Source organism: Cucurbita moschata, unplaced genomic scaffold (assembly GCF_002738365.1).
Source record: "Cucurbita moschata cultivar Rifu unplaced genomic scaffold, Cmos_1.0 Cmo_Scf00004, whole genome shotgun sequence".
NCBI classification, from domain to species: domain Eukaryota; kingdom Viridiplantae; phylum Streptophyta; class Magnoliopsida; order Cucurbitales; family Cucurbitaceae; genus Cucurbita; species Cucurbita moschata.
In genome coordinates, this window is record NW_019268520.1 from 3,177,512 (window position 1) to 3,201,030 (window position 23,519).

General features: G+C 35.6%; 4 protein-coding genes across 4 annotated transcripts; 2 read left to right on the forward strand and 2 right to left on the reverse strand.

Moving 5' to 3' along the window:
- The first annotated feature begins 464 nt into the window (after positions 1-464).
- LOC111441532 (chalcone synthase-like) lies at positions 465-2,144 on the forward strand. The gene is made up of 3 exons (XM_023078569.1): positions 465-671; positions 780-1,537; positions 1,795-2,144. Exons 1-3 carry the CDS (start codon positions 494-496, stop codon positions 2,029-2,031), a joined length of 1,173 nt encoding a protein of 390 aa, XP_022934337.1. The 5' UTR covers positions 465-493; the 3' UTR covers positions 2,032-2,144.
- A 1,861-nt stretch (positions 2,145-4,005) lies between these two features.
- Positions 4,006-5,413, forward strand: LOC111441533 (UPF0496 protein At3g19330-like). The gene has a single exon (XM_023078570.1). It carries the CDS (start codon positions 4,208-4,210, stop codon positions 5,288-5,290), a length of 1,083 nt encoding a protein of 360 aa, XP_022934338.1. The 5' UTR covers positions 4,006-4,207; the 3' UTR covers positions 5,291-5,413.
- Positions 5,414-5,456: 43 nt separating this feature from the next.
- LOC111441529 lies at positions 5,457-10,479 on the reverse strand. Its single transcript, XM_023078564.1, has 16 exons — positions 10,293-10,479; positions 10,111-10,217; positions 9,922-10,013; positions 9,706-9,819; positions 9,282-9,386; positions 8,332-8,403; positions 7,764-7,876; positions 7,548-7,682; positions 7,304-7,372; positions 7,069-7,159; positions 6,859-6,930; positions 6,673-6,773; positions 6,394-6,511; positions 5,950-6,009; positions 5,740-5,850; positions 5,457-5,647 (listed from the first exon to the last, which is right to left on the reverse strand). The coding sequence occupies exons 1-16, from the start codon at positions 10,340-10,342 to the stop codon at positions 5,549-5,551; spliced, it is 1,509 nt and encodes a 502-aa protein (XP_022934332.1). The 5' UTR covers positions 10,343-10,479; the 3' UTR covers positions 5,457-5,548.
- A 702-nt stretch (positions 10,480-11,181) lies between these two features.
- LOC111441530 lies at positions 11,182-20,484 on the reverse strand. The gene is made up of 16 exons (XM_023078566.1): positions 20,249-20,484; positions 19,954-20,096; positions 19,429-19,523; positions 19,234-19,347; positions 16,866-16,970; positions 16,579-16,650; positions 16,027-16,139; positions 15,608-15,742; positions 15,205-15,273; positions 14,714-14,801; positions 14,553-14,624; positions 14,369-14,469; positions 13,753-13,870; positions 12,233-12,292; positions 12,007-12,117; positions 11,182-11,646 (listed from the first exon to the last, which is right to left on the reverse strand). Exons 2-16 carry the CDS (start codon positions 20,045-20,047, stop codon positions 11,539-11,541), a joined length of 1,455 nt encoding a protein of 484 aa, XP_022934334.1. The 5' UTR covers positions 20,048-20,096; positions 20,249-20,484; the 3' UTR covers positions 11,182-11,538.
- Positions 20,485-23,519: the final 3,035 nt, after the last annotated feature.

Sequence of the window (23,519 nt, forward strand, 5' to 3'; positions counted from 1 at the left end):
GTCTAAAATCCCGTCTACGGAACCCTAATAAATTCCGCTCTCCTGCAAATGCACTTTTCTTCGTCTTTAGCTGCATGGGTTTGCATTCAAACGAGGTTCTTCTCCTATTCTCATTCTCAGCCATACAATGCAAAATACCTTTGGCACGACCTTCAAACAGACCAATCCAGATCTCAGTCTTTGCATACGATTGATTATTCTCGAGTAATATTATTAAAAATTAAGCTTATAAAGAAAGTAATAGCTATTTAGAGAAATTAATTTAAAATATAATTTAATGATGTGAGTAAAAAACAAACGAATGAAGAGAGGAAAACGTGGGAGGATGTGATAGGCCGGCGGAAAATCATAGTCTGACGTGGCACCTCAACTATCTATTTCTCCAACCTACCCTCCCTCCTTTAAATATTACTCCATTTTTCCACTTCATACACAAATTCACAACTTCTCTTCCATTTCACTCTTGCTTCTTCATTCACTCCTCTCTCCTTCAATGGCCTCGGTCACCGACATTCGCAAGGCTCAACGAGCCAACGGCCCCGCTACCATCCTCGCCATCGGCACCGCCGTACCCCCTAATATCGTTCTCCAGTCCGACTATCCCGATTACTACTTTCGCATCACCAATTCTGAACATATGACTGTCCTGAAGGAAAAATTTGTTCGAATGTGTATGTAAACAACAGTTTACTGATATTTATTTAATTCGTAGAGAGGGTAGACATTCTATATATTATTGACTTTATTATAATAATTCTGGTAAATTTTGAGAAATGCAGGTGAGAAGTCTATGATCACGAAGCGTCACATGTACTTAACGGAGGAAATTCTTAAAGAGAATCCAAATATGTGCGAGTACTTGGCACCTTCTCTAGACACGCGTCAAGATATGGTAGTCGTGGAAGTGCCGAAGCTCGGCAAAGACGCAGCCGTGAAGGCCATCAAAGAATGGGGCCAACCTAAATCCAAGATCACGCATCTCGTCTTCTGCACCACCTCCGGCATCGAAATGCCCGGTGCTGACTACCGGCTTATGAAGCTCCTCGACCTACACCCGTCGGTGAAGCGCTACATGATGTACCAACAAGGTTGCTATGGTGGTGGCGCGGTGCTTCGGCTTGCTAAGGACATAGCTGAGAACAATAAAGGGGCTAGGGTGTTGGTTGTGTGCTCGGAGATCACTGTCATCACGTTCCGTGGGCCGTCGGAGACTCATTTGGACTCGATGGTGGGGCAGGCGTTGTTTGGGGATGGTGCATCGGCAGTGATCATTGGGTCGGACCCGGATCTTGCAGTGGAGAAGCCGTTGTACGAGTTGGTATGGGCTGGAGCCACGGTGTTGCCGGGCTCGGAGGGGGCGATCGACGGGCACTTGAGGGAAGTTGGGCTCACATTCCATTTGCTTAAAGACGTGCCTAGCCTTATCTCTACCAACATCGAGACCAGCCTCAAAGAGGCCTTCACGCCGCTCGGAATCTCCGACTGGAACTCCATTTTTTGGATCACCCATCCCGGTGGCCCTGCCATTCTCGATCTGGTAATCGATCTCTTTACGCATCTTCAACCATGATTCAATTTTTTCGGTTCAAAATTTCCCATCTAGAAATTTAGTGATCGAACAGAACAACTCAACCTAACCCAAACGTCTGGGATAAGTTGGTTCATATGGGTTTGATCCATTTAACTCCGTCCATTTTAAACAAATTTTTGAATAAATGATTGATTTAATTCAAACCAATCTTAAACCATTCGATAGTTATTATTAAGTGATTTGAATTTATATTTTTAAATTAGGTGGAAGCGAAACTCGGTCTGAAAGAGGAGAAGATGAAGGCAAGTCGAGAGATTCTAAGGGAGTACGGGAACATGTCGAGCTCGTGCGTGGGTTTTATAATGGATCAAATGAGGAAGAACTCTGTAGAAGAAGGAGCTTCAACGACGGGAGAAGGGCTCGAATGGGGAGTTTTGTTTGGGTTTGGCCCGGGGCTAACAGTAGAGACTGTAATGTTACATAGCGTTTCATTAAAGTAAACCGGCCATTACTCTATTACATATGGATGGCCACAGATGAAGCCACTCATTACCACAGATGAAGAAAGTTATTAGTTTTATTTTTATATTTATTTCCTTTATTTAATGTGATTTAAATAATTACCAAGTTATTTTTAATTCTATTTTAAGTCATAAATATTCGTATTTAATTATAAATGTACTTTTTTCCCTTTCCTATTATATATTTTTATTTGTTAATTTTATTTAAATAATTACCAAGTGAATTTATTTCTATTTTAAACCATAAATATTCATATTTAATGATAAATGTATATAAATTTCTTAGAGAAGAAACACATGTATTAATGAACACGTGTAAAGCAAGTAGAATGTTAAAGTTTTAATTTAAAATTTAAATGTCAAAATTACATATTTTTAGAAATATTTTTTTTTCTAATAAAATAAACTCATAAATTTAAATGTTAATTTTTTAAAATATAGGTACAAATTTTATTTTTGGATTATAACAAATGCATGTTAATATACCTTCGAGGTTCTAAGGGACTTCGAGAACATGTCGAGCGTGTGTGTTTTGTTTATAATGGATCAAATGAGGAAGAACACGGTAGAAGAGAGAGATTCAACTACTGGATAAGGGTTCGAATGGTGAGTTTTATTCAGATTTGGTTGGAGACGGTAGTGCTACATAGTGTTGAATTACAGGATACTCATTAACTCTATTACAAATAATAGGAATAGATGAAGGAGGTCATGGAGATAGGAATTTAATAATCGAGAGTTTTTAGGAGTTTGAAACTTTATTAACCAGAGAAGTATTAATTTTGACCTATAATTTTTTTCTAATAAAAACAAATTCATAAATTTAAATCCAAATTTAAATTTGATAAAAACAACACTGAACTATTTTCCTTTTCTATCACTTATTTTCATTTTTATATTTATATTTTTATGTTAATTTTATTTAAATAATTTTTAATGGAATTTCAATGCTATTTTAATCTATAAATATTTAGATTAATTTTATTAAAAAAATATGTATATTAATATATATAAACTCGTTAGACATATATTAATGTATATTTTGGAGTTACGAACAATGTGATCTATGGATTAAAACCATATTTTTCAAATACACAGTTTAGTCAATAATAGAGTTGTATTGTTGATGTGCAAAATAGAAGACATATGTAAATTTGCCTAACTTAGGTGATTGAAACGAACACGTCAGTGATGCAGTGCTCACCAAATACCTTTGGATACTTAAGTTGTTTTTGTGTTCGGCATAAGATTCAAACAGATCAATCTAGGACTCAGTTTGGTTTGACTTCTATATGTCCAAATTTTTAGGAATTCGACGAAATAGAACATTGAGACGAAATAGAACATTGACTAAGTAAATAGTTAATTAGACCTTCGGTTTGACTTCTATATGTCCAAATTTTTAAAAATTCGACGAGATAGAATATTGACTAAGTAAATAGTTAATTAGACCTTCTATCTGAGTTTTCTTGTATAGAATAAGTAACATTATTAGAAATTATGCTTATAGAGCATGTATTAACTATTTTAATAAACCAATTTAAAATATAATTTCATGATGTCAGCTTGACCAGACGAGGGATCGTCCAGTAGTCCAGTCGGCCTGAATTGGTCGGGCCAGGGCTTGATTAGACCCAATCTTGCATGTTGGGCTTGGGCTCAGCCCAACTTTTGGGCTTTGACCTTTTGACATTTTGGGCTGATCCTACCTATAGAATTTTTAAAAATTATGAAATATTTATTTATTTTTTAGTTTGATTGGAGATAATACAATTAACTTTTGAAATGATAATAATGCACTTAACTAATTATTAAAATTATAGTTTATATTTTTTATTATAATTAAGTAAAAAAAATTCGTTTTAAAAAAAATGAAGTGCTTAAAAAGTTTAATTTAAAAATATATATAAAACAGTAGGAAGAATATGAATGAAATAAAAATTTAAATAAAATCCAATAAATAAGTGAAATATTATAATCCTTTGTGGAAAAATGGTAAGACCACTGACCATATGATTGGCCGCCAAAGAATTGGTCAACGAAATAAGCAGATAAAAAGAGCTTGATCGATCGCCTCGTCCCCTGGCTCCTTCCTCTTCCTGCTAGAAAAAAAAAACAAATTAATCGGAGGAATCGATCTGCGCAGAGTACAGAAATGTTGGAGTGCCTTCCTCCGCCGGAATCTGCCGCATTCTCCCCGGTGCAGCATGGTTTGATAGAGAACAGAACAGCCCCCCCTGGGCCTCCCCCTCCGCCTCCCATGGCCGCCTCCTCGCCTGAAACTACCACCATCGACCTCTCTCACGCCTACGCCGCTGCTGTTCTCCAAACCAACTCCTTCAAGGAGATGGTGAGAATCACCAGCTCCATGGACCTACTGGCCGTCGCCGATCACGATCAAAGCCACTCCGGTATGCTCGCCCAGGTGCTTGACCCCAATCGAGATTGCGTCCTCGACGCCCTTCAACGCTCAAAATCCACCTCCACTTCGCTTTTTAATCTCAACTCTTGTTACTTTCAGTACAGCGAGGAAACCACCAGCCTTTGCCTCACCCTCCGGATTGTAGTAGCTAAAGCCCGTCGATTATATTGCCCAATCGACACACTCCTCTGTGAAATTCCCATTGATTCCCTTTCTCCGTCTCACTGTGACCTCGTCTTCCAAGAATTCCGTAAATTCAACGCGGAACCCAACCCTTTCCCCCGCCCTGACTCACACACCTTCGACGGAATTCGAGACCACTTCAGCGATCTCAGGCGCCAACTTGATCGCCGTCTTCGTAAGTCTAGCTCCAGAATTCACCTTGTTCGCCCTCCCGCCGCCGAGCCCAACTCCCTCTGCTGCGGCGGCGGTGCTGCAATCACGGCCTACATTCCTCCCAGGTTCGTCAAGAGAGAATTGGCTTATGCAGCTCAGCTTAAAGTTGCCACAAGGAATACCTATATCCTAAAGACTGACCTTGACACACTTGATAGCCTCGTCAGCCGTCTGCACAACACTGTGGAGGACGACAAGCGTTCTATTCAGACGGGTTTGAACATGGGGAATGATCAGCACACAGTTCAGGAGCTGCTCAAACAGTTGGGGAAGAATCACCAGAATATGGGGAACTTCCTTGATCTTCTTGAGCAAAAGATCACGACTTGTTTTAACACCATCAACCGCTCAAGATCTCAACTTCTTGAGAAGATTCTACTTCATCAAACTAGTTCTGGGTCTTCTCATCATTCCCAATAGTCTCATCACTCTATTGTTTCTTTCTAAATGTAGTGTTTTGTTCCTATACTAATATTCAACCTGTCTCTAACCCGTTTAGTTTGAAGTTTACACCAATAGATAACTCAATAAATTCATACCTTATGAAACTATTGCAGTTGAAAGCATGATGAAAATACAAAACTTATAAAAACAAACTCTGCCTTTATATTGTGTGAGAATGGAGAGCAGATAGTACATACAGTTTCTGTATAATTATGGTATCAAGTAGCGGAGGCATCAATCCTCTTTAGCTTTATTAACTATCTCCTCCGTGGTGATGCCTATGATGTCATTGGCACTCCTCAAATCTACGCAGGAATAAGCCCCATCTGCATCCTGTTTTTGGTTCTTTTCCAAGTCAGAGAAGGTATAGGAAGACATATTAATCCACATAAATAAAAATTCTCTTGTTCTCAATATGTTCTTACCCGGATTAGGATCCCTAACTTCTCTAACTTGTGAACCGCATCATCCACTTCAAAGTTACAGCTCTGATCAAACTGAACTTGAATCAGCTCCTCACACCGCCTGTCAAGCTCCTACTTACATAACCGCCTGTGTGAGTCGGGGATTTAACGCAATCGCTCACTCCACATCATGGAGCGAGTTTAAAGTGAAAGAGGGTTTTGTGTAAGCACCTGTTTTGTAGCCCTTCCCTGTTTCATCAATATATAGAAGGAAATAATCACCTCCTTTACCTGAAAGTTTTCACAGACATGGGAATGTAAGCCATGAGTAACGAACACCAAAAATAGCATTGAGAATGAGGACTAGAAGAAAGTTATTTGCCTCCACCAGAAGCTGCAAAGCAAGCTAAATCTGTGCTATAATCAATTCTATATCTGTATCATATTTGTATCTATAATATATAATAGAGGAGTTTGAAGGATAAATCTTTTTATATTTTTTGTACCCCTACTTGAATGGTTATTTCTAGCTTCTGTTAATAAAGAATATTATTCGTTTTAATTAAGCTTGGCTATGAGCAAGTAGACCTTTCACTGCTATAAAGTAATATTGAGGAAAGATTCTAAAGCAACTAATACTCATTACCCTGTGGCAAGAGAGAGAGTGCTACTTACTTCTTGCTGAATAACTTCGTCGCACAAGTGAAGAAGAGTGCCCCTTCCACTGTCGAGTTGTTTGTCATACACGCAGCTTGTGATTAGGCTCTGATATGACACTAAATTACCCTGAAACCTACAGGAAATCGAAGATAAGTTGGCACTAGCTAAAGGGGTATAGATAGGGAAATGCAAGAGTAATTGTTTGAAGCAATATAAAGCTAGAGTCTAGAAAATAAGTAACATTAGTCACACCCATAAGCAGAAATGGGAAGAGAGGAGGCCGTGTAACTTTACGAGAGATATGTTTTCACACAGTAACCACCGACTGCAGAGAGGATAGCAAAAATGACTTTGACATCTGCTTTAGGGACGCTAAGCGAGCCAATAACAGTAACCTGTCCAAGCAGGGAGGGGGGCGTGAGAGAGGCGTATTTGTTTTCGTAAGTCCATACAGAATTTTGGGTTAAAACAACAACCAACCAGACCAATTGCAGCAGACACAAGGAACGTGACCCAGTCCATTGGAGTTAAACCTGGACTTTTCTTTTCCGGCTGTCAAGAGTAACATTTTTTCAGAAATAACCGAGTTCAGAAGTTCCATACAACAACGGACGCTCATTAGTTAACGTTCAATACCAAAAAAAACCCGGAGGAAACTAAGAGCGAAGGGAGGTGGATTACGAAACCTACAAGCACAATCTCAAGATCTGCCATTGGTATATTCTTGAAATGCTTCAGGAAGATACCTCGTTCCTCCACCTCCTCATTCGGACTTGCTGGCCTACTCAATTATATCTTTGTTAGAAGTCGGTAACATTTCTAGTCATGCACGCCAACCACGCTAGAGGGGGAAAATACATGATTCTTATTTGAGCTTAAAAGCTTTCCACTCAAAAGTGGCTCATAAACAATAAAGCAAAAGAACCTGTAAACAACGATGATTCTATCAAATGTGGGTTCTTGGATCGTAATCTTGTTCCATAGCATAGAGAACCTGAAATGTCATACAATAGATGAAAAGCAAGCAATCAAGGAATCTAAAATGCATGACAAAATGCATGCCCATGCTTGACCTCCCGGTCGCTAGGAAGAAACATAGGCCTTCCCTTGTTAAACTAATTCAACCACTAATGCATGAAGCCAAATTATAGAGTGGTAAGAATTCAAACCCAAGTGACATGTTCTCAACGCGGATCCGCTCAACATACAAGCCATCATCATCTGAATCTGTACTGATATCAATTTGTTTTGAAAATACCTGACTTTGGTGGCTTCTTGACGCTTCAAATAAAAGTCTCTTTAACCTGTAAAAATAAAGCAACAAACAAATGGCCTGTAAAGAAAACAAAGAAGTTCACAAGACTGATAAAGATGTCTGTACTCACCCTAAGATATTGAGAAAGAACATCCATATTCGCTTAATGATGGCATTTACTTTTGTTCGGTAAAAGTGATCGTTCATTTGATCAATCCCAATACCACGGCGGAAAATTATGTACTACAATAGTATAATAGATGGATTCAAGTCAGTTCGGTATGTGTTGAATAATGCCCCAAGAGTTACTGTTATGAGAGAGCGAAAAGGTAATTGTTTGCAGATTCAAATGAACAACACAAAGGGCAGAAAATTAAGCACATAATTTTAACGATCTATGATGATGATGTCAATGTATACATTCAAAACTAGCATCCCTTTTCCTACTGTTGATCACAATGAAAATACAATGACAATAGAAACATGTGATGTAGCTGGTTGCTGTTCTTGCCGAAGAGTGGGAGCTAAATCCATCATTTTCTAAAGCTTTCAATTTAATCTGCCTTTATATCAAACGGTTGGCAGAGAAGAAAAACATACGCCAAAGCAATGCGTCAATTGAATTAAGTAATTAGGCATAGCCTCATTTCCTGATCACCTCTTGTTTTAAATTAAGGGCAATTAAGCAAGTTTGGTACCTTATCAGCAAAATATGGAAGATTGTCGTGAGGATTCTCCATGAAGTAATTCGTCAAAAGCTTCGTGTCAAGCTTCATGAGTTAAAACAGAACAACAGGATAAACAATTTTCGCGCTTGATTTAATAACAAGAATGTAAACAATACAAAATTAGTAGTTATCAATGTTAGTTGAACACGACTCTCCACAATGGTATGATATTATCCACTTTGAGCATAAGCTCTCATGGCTTTGTTTTGGGCTTCCCAAAAGGCCTCATACCAATGGAGACAGTATTCCTTGATTATAAACTCATGATAATTCCCTAAATTAGCCAATGTGAGACTTTCATCTAACACCTCCCCTCGAACAAAGTACGCCTCCCCTTAATCGAGGCTGACTCCTTTTTTTTTTTTCTTTTGGAGCCCTCGCTCTTTAAGAAATTATCATGGATTTATAATCACGGAATACTATCTCCATTGGTATGAGGCCTTTTGGGAAGCCCAAAATAAAGCAACGAGAGCTTATGCTCAAAGTGGATAATATCGTACCATTGTGGAGTTCCGTGATTTCCAACATGGTATCAGAGCCATGTCCTAAACTTAGCCATGTCAATAGAATCCTCAAATGTCGAAAAAAATATTGTGAGCCTCGAAGGCATAGTCAAAAGTGACTAAAGTATCGAACAAAGGGTGTACTTGGTTCAAAGACTCCGAAAGAAAAAGGAGTCGAGCCTCGATTAAGGGGAAGCGTACTTTTGTTTGAGGGGAGGTGTTGGATGAAAGTCCCACATCGGCTAATGTAAGGAATGATCATAGATTTATAATCAAGGAATACTATCTCCACTGGTACGAGGCCTTTTGGGAAGTTCAAAGCACATCCATGAGAGCATATACTCAAAGTGGACAATATCATACCATTGTGGAGAGTCGTGTTCATCTAACAATCAAAGAGGAAAAGTAATCTAGAACCTTGGACTCATCCACAGATATGGGAAGATTTAGTCGATATTGTCCAGAAAGTGCAACCGCGATTTCCTCGTCTGTTGTTAATTTAAAATTGCTCTTCTCCATCACCTGAAGAAATCCAAATATTGGAGAAATAACTGAACTACAGTATTGAAAAGTTAAGTCAAAACAGAATAACGCCTACAGATATAGCTTGTGGTGGCAGCACAGAAAAATTATTATTGAATTTACTCGTCACAATGTGATGATGATGTGCATTTTCATCCAAAAAATTAAAAATCTGAACCCGAAATGGATCGTCGCAATTCGCAGATGAACATTCTCAAGCAACGATATGCAGGTGATCAAAATTAAGTTGAAGGATTGCTGAATGAGAAACCATTCGATGGTAAAAAGAAAAAAAACGCAAATGCTGTGGCCACAGTACCTGAAACAGTTTCCCTAGAAATTTTTGTTCCAAAGAATCGGTTTCTTCGGGCGAGAGATTTTGCTGCTCCAATTTTCGAGCCCCGTGTATAGGATCGAATAATGAATACAAATGCTACATATAGATGAATCTATCTTAGCTACCGAACCAAAAACAAAAAACAAAAAAGCGAATAATTCTGAAAAAGAAGGAACGGTAATCAAGACGTTGTAATACCAAAAGATCATCAAAATGCAGAAGATACCAAGCTCGAATTGAGTACTCAACTCTCTGGCAAAACTTCAGAAACTCATCCCGGTCCGAAAAATCTTCAGCTCAAAGAAACCGAATAAGGAAATGAGATCAAAAACAGAAAATGGCGCGCAAATTGTAGGAGAAACACTACGAAGACAAGTAGGAAGGTACCGAGACGGCTGGACAAGGCACTGATAAGCCTGGGCTTGAGGATGGGGATAACCGACTCCCTCTCCAAGCGAATGACTTCCTTCTTCTTTTTGGTCATTGTTCGGAACCTCCAAAAACAAAATGACTACCGTAAACAAAAAAAATCAAAAAGAAACAATTGATGGAGCTTTGATCTGGTTTACCAGTTTGTGAGAGATGAATCCATGGCCATGGCTTCCATGGATTCCCCCATTTTCGTTCAACAAACCTTCCCGGTCTATTCGGCTTGAAATTCTCCAGGATTATTCAGTGCGACCACCAAATCATTTGCAACTGCAACGGACACATTTGTGTAAATCTTGTCCCTCGCTTTAAAAGTTTTCATTGTCTTTAAACTTTGAAGTAATCCGTCAATTTTATTATTTCATTTTCATCTTAATATTAAGTGGGCAAAGTTGCTAGAAGTGCTCGATGAGAAAGTCAACCGAATATGTTGACTCCGAGTTCATAGAGCTAGCGTTGTCGTTGCCTATGTGCATAGATGCCCCTATTCTCATCTCGAGGCACTAGGAGGCTTTTGTTTTCTTTGAATAAACAATTTTTTAACCGGACATGCTATACTCTCTCTCCCATTGTCGAAATACTTGATCACATGCTTGCACAAATGTTTGACCTTTTGTGCCCGTGCTTCAAAATAGGTGACTGAACCCAACTAAGCATACTAATAATTATTAGATTCAGATCAACTAAATATAACTTAAAAATTTAAATCGATCCACCGCCTGAAACTAATTTGAGATGTGATATGATGAATATTAACATTAAAATAAGATGAACCATCTGAACTAACTAATACATGTAGATTCTCACGACTGATTAATACATATAGATCCTCAACCAAGTGGTTATAGCTTTGAACCGGCAGCTTGCAAACCATACCTTATCTTCCTCATAACTCAACTTTATAATCTCTTCTTCGTGACACTGGCGAGACAAAAGGCAGCGTAATATAAATCACAAGATACAATTGACATTTCTAAACGAGCCACGTGAGCTGAAAATTTAAAGTACATTTCAACCATATAACAATCGTGAGAATAACCATCTTAGTATAATATCTTCGGTGTGATTTCCATAATAAAATAATTGATACAAAAGCAAATTTGCAAGTATATTATCCATATCATCTACGTGCAACGTAAACTACATTCCCGACCTGAATAAAGCTTGAAAACACATCAAAAAGAGTAGCATTGTAAAGAAATGAAGCAAACTATAAATAAGCTTGCATCACTAAATAGTTGAAGTGGAAAACATTTTAGAGCATCACTTTCTCTTCATTTGCCCCGCCAACACTATTTACAGTTGTATTTAATGTTGCATGCATGCTTTAGAGCTTAAGATCCGTTCTGAAAAAAGGCAGGAAGAGGCTTGACCTTTTTTCATTTCTCAAGGATTCACACCCTGCCTTGCTTTAAAGACAAGCTCCTCTGTGGTTGGTCCTACGATCTCGTTGGCGCGTTTTAACCCGACGCAGTAATAACGTCCAACAGAATCCTGAATTCAAAGGCAATGGAGGAAGAATCAGATGAAATGAGGGCCATCCTCCACATACACTACCAACTTATGAAGCTATTATCAAATAATCAGAGCAGGAAGTTCATCTAAAAAAAGTAGTTTCAAGGTTAAGAAGCTATATCATTGAAAACATGCTAGGCAATCGTCAAATACTCCATTTAGTCAATGAGCCTGCGGACACAGAAGAATCCTGATGTGTTCTATATAATCAAGGCAATTTTATCTACAGTATGTTGATCCCTTCCGCACCTAGAAGCATTAGATAATATGATGTTCTTCTTACTTTTCTACATATTTTAAAACCAATCTTCATCCGTAAGAAAAACGTTTATGACTCACCCGAGAAACGATTCCCAATTTCTCCAACTTATGAACTGCGTCGTCCACTTCAAAGTTGCAGTTCTCACCAAACTCTTCTTTGATCAGCTCCTCGCACCGTAGATCCAGATCCTACTTGCCAGCATCATAAAATTACATTACACCGTATATTTCAGATAATCAACCTCAATGTTTTCAAACACAATCAAAGAAAGCAAGAAAACGAAGCAGAGACGGAAGTAAGTACTTCTAAAGTAGCTTTGCCTTGTTCCATCAGAATGAAGAAGGAAATGATCACCTCTTTGACCTTCACACCAAGGGGGAAAAAGGCATTATAAATGTTGGCTAACAGTATAGGCATAGACGACAGAGAAATTCAACATTTGGAAAGAGCATGTGTTAAACACGCACATACCATTTTCATGCCCCAGAATATAATCCAGCATAGTTTATACAGATAACATATAAAAATGAGCCTCCAAAAAAGAACTACAAAAATAGAGGAACAAGCTAACATTTGATTTCTCCAGCATGCCTAAGCGCCTTAGGAATCCTTTCGTGTTTCTTAAACAGAATGTCGCTCTTAAATAAGAAAAAACCAACGCTATGATTACCGTCGTTTATCAGCAATGAGGAGGGTTTTCACCTTCAACTATATTACCTCAAACGTTCTAACAATTTGTGGGTTAAAGTAAACCCAAAGGAAAACTAAATCAATAGGCCTCTGCATATTAATTTCAGAAAGAACAATTATTGAAAATGCACGTCCATCGTTTAGTTTATTTGTTGCTCAACATTCACCATTCACCATTTAATGTTTGAAGGAAAAGCAACCGAAGTAAAAACTAAATCAACAAGCCTCTAGGCCCTGAATATAGATGCAAATGCTTGCAAACAGAAGCTAAAACAGTGAGCCATAACACACATTCACTATTTTTCCAGCGCGTTATTCCGCGTTTCAATCGATCAGTCTTACAGAGAATTGAACTGTACAAAAAAGTACGGAAAAAAGACCAAGACACGTGAGCTACTTGCGAAATGACCAAAGCACTAACGTACCCTTCAATGATTCAATTACAAGCACTAACGTACACTGAACAAAATAGTAGTTGACTAAATTATTGCCTTTTGTTGCTCCATTTTTTCACCATTGTTCCATGTGTTGTTCCATATTTCTATCTATCAATCAATCAGACTAGCAGAAGGACTAAATGATACATAGGGTACAGAAAAAATCCCTCAGAAAAACAAACTTCTTGGAAAATGAGCAAAGAACTGCCCTCTATAAACATACCCTTAAATGATTCAATTACAAGCTACCAAGGCTCGTACAACATAACAATTCATTAAATGATTGGATCTCAGTGTCCTTACTTAAGCAACAAATGCCCCAAACTATATGACTTGTGGGGTAATTTTATGAAAATGACTGGAAGCCATTGGCTTTCCAGAAGGCTTGTGTCCTTACTTAACAGTTCATTAAATGATTGGATTTCCGTGTCCTTAAGCAACAAATGCCCCGAACTATATGACTTCAAGGGTAATTTTATGAAAATGACTGGAAGCCATTGGCTTTCCAGAAGATCCCAGCTGAAAAATGGAGGAGGAAGCACTCCAGTTGATTCCTTTCAGAGATTCAGAGAGAGAGAAAAGATAGTCCAATTACGAATATAGATCATGCATTTTACTCGTTTTTCTCAAATGTAGAAATTTATATCTAGATGCAATATTCACATTTGACAGACAAGAAATTCATCAGATACTTACTTCCTGTTGGATTACATCATCACACAAATGAAGAAGCGTGCCCCTTCCACTATCCAGCTGTTTGTCATACATTGATTGTGTAATTAAGTTCTGATACGTAGCCATGTTTTGCTGAAACCTATAGATTTAAAAAGAATGGCCACAGACTATACATGCATTAGAGAAATCAAGAGACTACCAAACTGAAAATCAGAGCAAGATAAATGTTTGCAGTAGCCTCCCAGTGGCAAGTTACAAAACAGTAAAACAAGTAGTGAAGGGCCAACCAGCGTAGTTTTACTAGTTAAAACATATACCCTCAACCAAGAGATCAAAAATTTGAATCCTCTCACCTCACAAGTTGAAGAAAAAAAATTCTAATATAAAATAAAATAAAATAATAAAGGGGTAGTGAGGGCTCAAGGGCTATTTCAAGATCAGAGCCCAATATCTCTGCAGCTATCTTTAGCATTGAGAATGAGCTATAACATGATTGGGTACATAATATTAATAGCACAAACTATCTTCCTGGAACCTCCCAAGAAATGGTCAATCAGACATCTAAACAACTAAAAGTTGGTTTACAGAAATTAATGATAAATATAAAAAATGCATCTAACAGAGTAGGGTACTTAACGTGAAATATGTCTTTGCACAGTAACCAATAACGGTCGAGAGAACAGCAAAAATGACCCAAAAATCAGCCTTGGGCATTTCAATTGAGCCCACAACAGCAACCTATAAATACATACAGTAAAACCAAGTAAACAAAATATTAAGAATTTAATGACAACAATAGTATAAACATACTCAAAACTAACCAGCCCAACGATAGCAGATACAAGGAATTTGACCCAGTCCATTGGAGTTAGTCCTGGATTTTTCTTTTCAGGCTGTCACAAAGAGTTTGCAATCAATATTATCACATGCTTTTTTAAGGAGCAAAAGAGAATGATGATTAAACCAGTGAGAATTAACTTACAAGTACTATTTCCAAATCAGCCATTGGAATGTTCTTAAAATGCTTGACATATATTCCACGTTCGGAGTTAGACTTTGCACTTGCTCGCCTGAAGAATTACCATTCCTTTTACATGTACTTCAGATTAATTGGAAAAACACATTTTCTAATGGAGAGCTGAAATGGCAACAGATACTCTTTGACAAGAAAATCTGAAAAGCTTGATGATTATTAGTAATAAAGTCCAATGAAATTTCCACTAATATACACAGATAATGCACGAAGTAGCTTCAATAGTAAGGCAAAATCATCGATATATACCCTCTGTCCTTAAAGACAAAAAAACGCCAGTTTAATTAAATAGACCCCTCAGCCTGACCTTAAACCAAAACTTTCAACTCTTTTAGCCAAAAAAAAAAAGGGATTAAGCATTGTAATCAGAACCTACTTAATCTGAAATGGATTGCAAATAGTTGACAAGGCACTCATAGTTCTAAGCAATAGCGCAGTACCTGTAAACTACAATAATCCTATCAAAGGTAGGTTCTTGAATAGTAACCTTGCCCAGCAAATTGCGAGCACTGCAAAGACAAAAGAACTTAGAGAGGTTAATCTTCCAAAAGAAAAGTTTACTTTCCTTTTCTTTTTCTAAGTCAATTAATCATGACCATTCATGAAGTGAAGAAATTAGGACATCTGCCTGGTCTCAAGTGAGTAGTATTGAAAAGAACTAGGAAATTCAATGAGTGAAATGAATTTTTCTTTTTATTCCTACTCCTAACTAACCCCCAGAACAACATAAGATGAATCTTTTGCTGTCATTGTTTTCTTTTTTCTTCATTCTATCAACGAAAAATGTTATACGAGCATGAACCAAATGCAGTCAGGCATCAATTGTAAGAAACTATGCAAAACCTCAGTTCCATATTCTCCAGACGAACTCGTTCAACACTTAGGTCATCCAGATCAGCATCAGGGGAAATCTCATCATTCTTCTTCCTATCTTCCATAGGCCGTCTACTTGGCCGTCTGCAAAAAATCTTTTCTAACCTGCAACCACACAAATCAAGACAAAATCCATACTTCGAATGATGTTCAAACAGAGGCAGTTTTATGGTAAAAACCTAATATTATAGGCCGAGAAAACTCCTTTTCATGATGCCCAACTGGGAACGACCAATAATGACAAAATCTTTGGTCTATAACAAGTTTATGAAACATAACTTTGTAACTTTTAAGTGTTTGACTAGCAAAAATAAAATAGTTTTCATAGGTCTGGAACTGATACATGGTAAATCAAACAAAATGTTTATTAATTTCAAGCATTAACTTACCTCGTTAACCTTAAGAGATATGCCCAAAATCTTCCAATAAGTACGTCCACTTTCTCCATGAAAAAGAAATCAGTGGTTCGATCAATTCCAATTCCTCGCCTAAAGATAACATACTGAAAAAAAATGGTACAGATGAGAAAGACAGATAGAAGCCTGTATTCATTTACAGTGAGTATAAGGTTACAGAGTTGCACAGGATTATACCGCTCATGAACACCCCATGCACAAAAAAATAAATAAATAAAATAAAAGACATTCCGTAACACCAAATATCTCTAGTTTCCCTAAGAACATCCCTTTTTAATACCAATGACCAACTCATGTAACATATGACAAGACCCCTTGAGGCCGACTTTGTGAACAGGACAAAAGTGTAGTGAAATATTTCAAAACTATGATCCTAGCTTGATTTATATGTCAATGAATCTCTGCATGGATAGTCCGATCTAAGAAAATAAATCATAAAACTAATAAGTGGAAAACACAAAAGTCAAGAAACAATGTTTTAACAAGTTGAAGTAACTTTAAAGCTTCAGAAATAGAAGTATATACCTTGTCAACAAAGTCTGGTAGGTTGGCTTGAGGATGTGTGGCAAAATATTTCTTTAATAGAACCTTATCGAGCTAAAAAGTAAAAGGATAAACGTGAGATCCTAAGCAAATAAGATAAAATGAAGAATCTTATCATACTCACGTATGAATGAAATTATTCCACTAAGAAATTCTTCTAACCGTGAAGTACAAAGAATCTACTATTCAAATCCGAAAATATTTTTTTACATTTTTTACATGTACATTTCCCATTTGAGATCTTAAAACATGCATGATTAAATACAAACCTTGGACTCATCAACCGTAATAGGAAGATTTAGGAGATACTGCCCTGAAAGTGCAATTTCAATCTCCTCATCACTTGTTATTTTGAAATTGCTCTTTTCCATAACCTGTATAAAATTTAAGGTTTCCCAAAATTATCAATGGATACTATTATCTCATTATTCAACGTGTATGCACATATAATTATAAGAATATTCCACTATATACATTCATGCTTGTTATTCATATGAGCAATACAATAGACAATCTCTAATGACTCCACTCAACCTGCTGATCTACTTTGTGACCCACAGCCCTAGTGCTTAACCCAATTTTTCCAAAATACCAAGTTTAGGAACCCAGATTGAGAATAAGGCTCAGTCCTACTTGGATGATTAATAAATACATTATGAGTTCTTTAAAGTTTAAACATAAACTCTTGGGTAGTAGACTAGTAATTTTGGTCATATTTAATTATTGTTAAATGTGTCATACAAAGACGTCTAATAATACATAAACCGATAGATGAAAATAATTTTCTTCCTTTTTATATCCATGAGTATCTAGGCTAGCTTATGCATAACGTGACTAATCTTATGAAACAACCATTTGATTTAGTAACACGTAGTCATAAAAAAAATCTTATATGATTTTAATATCCTATCGCAAAGTCCCTTCACTTTTTCATGTCTCAATGGCACTAGGGCAATTAAGGGTGGTTAGCACATGAAAATAGTTTCACATTACAACCAAAAGTCTCAAACCCTGAGCCATAAAGCATAGACACAACAATCATGCAAAATCCAACCTATTTCCAAGGTTAAACAATAAGCCACTCTATAGAAACCAAACAAGGAAAGCTCAATCAACTATCTGACAACAAAATGCTTCCTTCTGTCTATAAGCAGCAGCAAGATTCAAGAAAAAAAAGGTCGTAGAAAGATATATTCACATATAGCCAGAGGCCAGAGGATAAGCATCCACTATAAAGAACTTGAGACATTCCAACCTCAAGATTAAGAAAGAAGCAGAACAAATATTGAACAATCCTAATTCATAATGATGTCATAAAGTGTTAGGAATGCAAACAAAGTCCTCCATTTGGTAGAAAAGGGAGAGAACGGTGGTATATAAGTAAGACAATTATCTCCATTGGTACGAGAACTTTTGAGAAAAATCAAAAGCAAAGTCACGAGGGCTTATGCCCAAAGTAGACGATATCATACGAGGGTGGAGATAGGTGAGATTTCATTGTCCTTTAACAATTAGTATTAGAGTCATAGTCTAAATCTAGATATGTGTCAAAGAAATTGTCAAGGTCCGAACATGATTAATGAGTCTCACATCGTGGATGAATTCCTAGATCGGACAAAAAAGTGCTCGTGTATAACAAGCAAGTAGAGCTCTATGAAAAAAGTGGACTGGTAGAAAGGTGAGGTGTGAACCTATCAAGTTCAACAGACTGATAGGAAAAGTTATATATTTGTTTGAGGCAAGCCTCAAGTCTGGTGTTTCATTCATTGCGAGGATTGTTATGAGTGAAAATAAAAGTCTCACATTGGCTAGGTAAGGAAGAAATCAATGGTACATATGTGAAAATAATTATCTCCATTAGTACAAGGCCTTTTGGGTGAAACCCCCCATTAGTATGAGGCCTTTTGGGTGAAACCAAAAGCAAGGATATGACTATTGAAAGTGGATAATATCATGCCAATTTTAGAGATAGGTGGAAGTTTTGTTATCCTTTATCACAACTTTTTCCAAGAAAGTTTGGAAGTCTTCAAAGACAGCTTCCCTTTAAAATCATTCTTGCAAAGATCATCCTTACAGGATAGAGCAAAATGTTATAGCAATACCAAATATTAATTCAAGCTCCCTAGAATCTTAAACCAAATTAATCAAGCACAATTGAAAAGGAAAAACAAATTATTCATCAATTTGTTTGGTCTCCTAGTGTGAATAAGTAGGCAAGGAGGAGTAATAAAGGAAAAGGCTGTATGGTAGTTAGTGGATTAGTTAGCGGGACACGTTGTATGGGTGGCAGAGCTAGGGAGCAAAGGAAGTTATCAGTAGTACGCTGGTCTGTAAGGGAGGTTTAGGTTTTATTTCATCAATAGTTCAGTGCTTTTGTATGAAGAAATTACCAGCTCTCTCAAATTAGCTGGGTGACTTGTTTGAAGCTCTTGTTTGGTTTTACATTTCAATCAAATAAAAGGAGTAACAAAGTTGTACAAACCTGATTATCACCAAACAAGAGTTAAACAAGAGTTTCAAACAAACCTGATTATCACATTTCTTCATCACTTTTGCAAAAGATATCTCATTGGAAAGTTACTTGACAAACTGAATATCACCACAAACAAACGAAAGGAGTAACAAAGTTGTACAGACCTGAAACAAGTAAGAAAGAAAATTTTGTTCGAGCACTTCGATTTCATCAGAGGATAGACGCTGCTGCTCCAGCTTCTGGGCTCCATGAACAGGATCAAAGAGAGAGTAGAGTTGCTGAAATCATAACAGATACGTGTCATCACAAGCAGAACAATAACAGTGAAATGAAGGCCTTTCATCCATGGAGAAAAGTACCATCAAATCCTCAAATTGTAGAAGGTACCAAGCTCGAATTGTGTACTCGATTCTCTTGCAGAGTTTTAAGAATTCCGCCCGGTCGGAATTATGTTCTAGAAAACAAGGAAGTAATCAGCAACCCCAGCTATAAATAGAACATAATTCTCTAGGATCTGTCGCCTCGGTTTAGCACACAGGTAAGGAAAAAAAAATTAATGAACAGTGACCATTCTTATGCCTCTACTAAGACATGCTCCAGGTCCAAGGAAAAGGGTTCGCATCAAAAGCATTGTGGACAACAATATTAGCATTACAAATAGAACACTGGCATCAGCCTATTCAAGTTGGATGTAACAAAATTGACAGAAACAGGCAGTTCAGAGTCCGGAGAAACGCAGGCAATGAATCACACCACGGCACAACATCACAGATATTTGAAAGATTACACGATTGAAGAAACTCAGACGCTCCGTCAAATTCGGAAATAAATGAATGAAAATAAAACCCAAAATTCGTAGATCACAAAGAGAGAGGTGAACGAACCAATTAGATTAGCCAAAGTCATTATCAGCTTCGGCTTCATCACCGGAATGACAGATTCACGCTCCAGCCGAATTACCTCCTTATTCTTCCCCATTGTTTAGTAGCAGTAAGACAGACAAGCTCAACGAGTGTACCCCAGTGGCCTAAGAAGGGGAAGCCAAACCGACAATAATACGTGAGGGAATGACCAATTACCGAAGCAAAACACAGTAAGATTCGCGATGAAGAACAGAGATTTTTGGGATAAGAATGTTCAATTCATGCTTAAAAAACAAGGCAGAAAGAAAGAAGAAACCTCCAAATCAGCAAATTGTAACGTCCGATACTGTTCGATACAGTGTTAAGAACAGTCCGAATCACTCCAAAACAAGATAAATCAAAATTATGATGAGCAGACACAATTACACACTGTAATTTAGGTTTTGAAGCTGCAAAAGAATTGTGTCCACTCAATCACCGTTGAAGAGTACAAATTCTACTGAAAATGACCAAGGCCCGCTGTTTCAGGAGAGAAATCCTGAATCGTATTTTACACGGAGAAAATTATGCTGTCGGTTCAATTGACAACATACATATAAATTTTAGCCCCAACTTAGCTTCTATTATCACTCAACTATTGAATCAACCGATCATGTATGCATATCAATACTCGAATATCGCTCTTGATTTTAGCTATTCATTCTATATTTCGATTATTAATATAAATGGTATGAATTGTACACCAATATTTCACTCAAATTTAAAAAATAACTTTTATTCGAGAATAGGATGGTTGGGAGAGCATCTCACTTAATTAAATAAATGTATACCAATATTTTCAATGGCTAATTTAGAGAAGGAAATCTGTTTATAATTAAAAAATATTATTTCCATTAGTCTAAAATTAAACTAATAAATATATTTTTAAATTTTCAAAATTTCTGTAATACCCTAAAATATATATTTTATTATTATTATTATTATAATTAGTTTGGAATAGAAAAATTAGTATTTTATTTTAAAAATATTCTTAAACTTTTAATAATATTTAAAAAAATATAACAATTTTTAAAATAATTCCTTAATACCCTTCTTGACTTTTTTTAGTTAAAAAAATATATTTACAGTTAATACTTTCCTTTAAATAAATAACTATAAAATATTAAAGTCAGCATTAACTTTCTTAATTTTTATTAAAAAAAAATATTCCTATCCATAATGACATATCTATTCACATCTCTGATTTCATAAATTATTTTCGAAATAAAGTTTTTTAATAAAGTCAAAAGTATATTATATTAATAAAAATTTTGAAAATTTAAAAGATATTTTGAATTTAAAAATATTTTTTAAGCTTTTCCGTCCGAATTTAATCCTTAAATTATATTATATTTAAACTTTTGTAAAAATTTAAGTATATTATTTTTAGATATTTAAAAAAAAAATCCGGTCCATTTTTTAAGATAAAAATACGAAGTTAAATTATATTTTTATTAATTTATTTTGAAACCTTTAACATTAAATAGATTTCAACGAAAATAACTTCAACAGTCGAGATTGGATTTTGATTCTTAGTAAAAAAAAAATGAATTACTCGATATTTTCAACTTCCTCCCCCAACTTTGACATTTACATTCCACTGGTTTTTCCACCCGCCACCCGAGTGGGTTGTAATGGCGAGAAGGTAAATATTTTATGGTCAAAGACCAACCAGCATCAAACTATTGTCGACATGGCACATTGGTCAACGACAATGTGTGTCACGTGCCTACGATTCTTATCGTGTTTTTAAATTTAAAATTGGCCCCTAGTTGGTCGGCACTTCAGTGCATCCCTACTACATGACGATGTTACTTAATAATGCATGACATGATAACATTGACTACATGATCATGTTAATGCATGACATGACAACATTGACTAAAAATTAATTTTAAAATCAATACTATTTCTATAGATCACACACAAAGTCATTTTAGTGCGTCTTAATATAATATACATTTTAATATAAAGTAAAGTAATTATATTTAATTTTAAGTATTAAAAATAATATTTAATACATTTGATATCCTAACTACAAAAGACAAAATATATTTATTTTACTTTATTCGTCGACAATTAAAATAATTAATATATATTATGTACTTAAATAAAAAAATATAAGTTTTAAGTTTGAACTCAAATTGATATAGAGATATTTAGCGACATTTATGCGTGATTTAGTCATAAAATATCGTAATTAATTATTAAATTTTATTATTTTATTTATAATTTATTACTATCTGTGGTATGCAAATCTAATGTTATAAGTATAATCTTAATATGTGGTTGACATATAAGATAGTGATGTTCAAATAATAACCTAAAAGGTTTATAGTATGTGGTTAAGGTTGGGTGTCTTATCCTAGTAACACTATTGATACAACTCACTTTGTAATCGTTACGAATGATTTGATCCAAATTGTTCATGCAGAGATATGTGAGTGAGAGTATTATATACCGTGAATTTGTATAAATTTTAACAAAAAAATATTTAATATCTCTTTATAAATTCGTTAATTGGTAAGATTAATATTTCACACTATGATCATATGTTATTCAATCTTAATCTCGAGTGAGTTGTAAACTTTTGTCTATGAGGACTTAACTTTTAATTTGTATAGGCGAGCATGGCTCTTGTAGTCAATTAAATATGTCTACCACGTTGGAGACTTAACTAAATAGGGAGTTACGAACATATCATCATAAGATATAATTCACTCATTTTAGGGACTTAACCAAATAGGAAATTGATAACATAATATAACATCATTAGATATAATTCACTTATTTCCATACAATGAAAGTTGATGAATTGTTCTCCTAAATACTAATTTCGAGACATAAACAATAGGCCCCACCCTCTTATTGGCAACTCGGTTTATGATTGTATTATAAACAAATTGTTTATTAGATAATCAGTGGTACTTAAAGTGAAAGATGTAATTACATGAGTAAACGAACTTTTGACCAATTTGTAATTATGAAAAACTCGTGAATGATTGATTTGTTTATAATTATTATATTAATGGATATAACTTACATACCGTGCATAATAATGCAACTCTATACAGTAGAGGGACTTATAGTTAATGAATAAAAATTGATTAATTAATTAATTTTGTATGTACATACGATCTCCTAGCCCATAATAATAAGATTCCATTTATTCGAAAGAAAAATTTGATGAGTTGAAATTAATATTTGATATATTAGATACATTGAAATATAAAAATATATTGATTATATTTGATATAATTAATAATTAATGTACGTTAAATAAAAATATATTAAAATTTGAATGAGATTCAATTTAATTAAATATATATTATTATAAGATGATTGGAATAATAAGATATTATATCTTAACCTATTAGATATTTAAATATAATATTTAACAAATATTTATGATAAATAGGGTCTTGACTTAAGTCAAACACACACTAATCTCTCCCATGTTTTTTTTAAACTCCCTCTCAAGACAATTCTTTTGAAACTATCTTTCTCCAATCCGTTCGGATTCTTTCAAGAGACTCCCACAAGCCTTG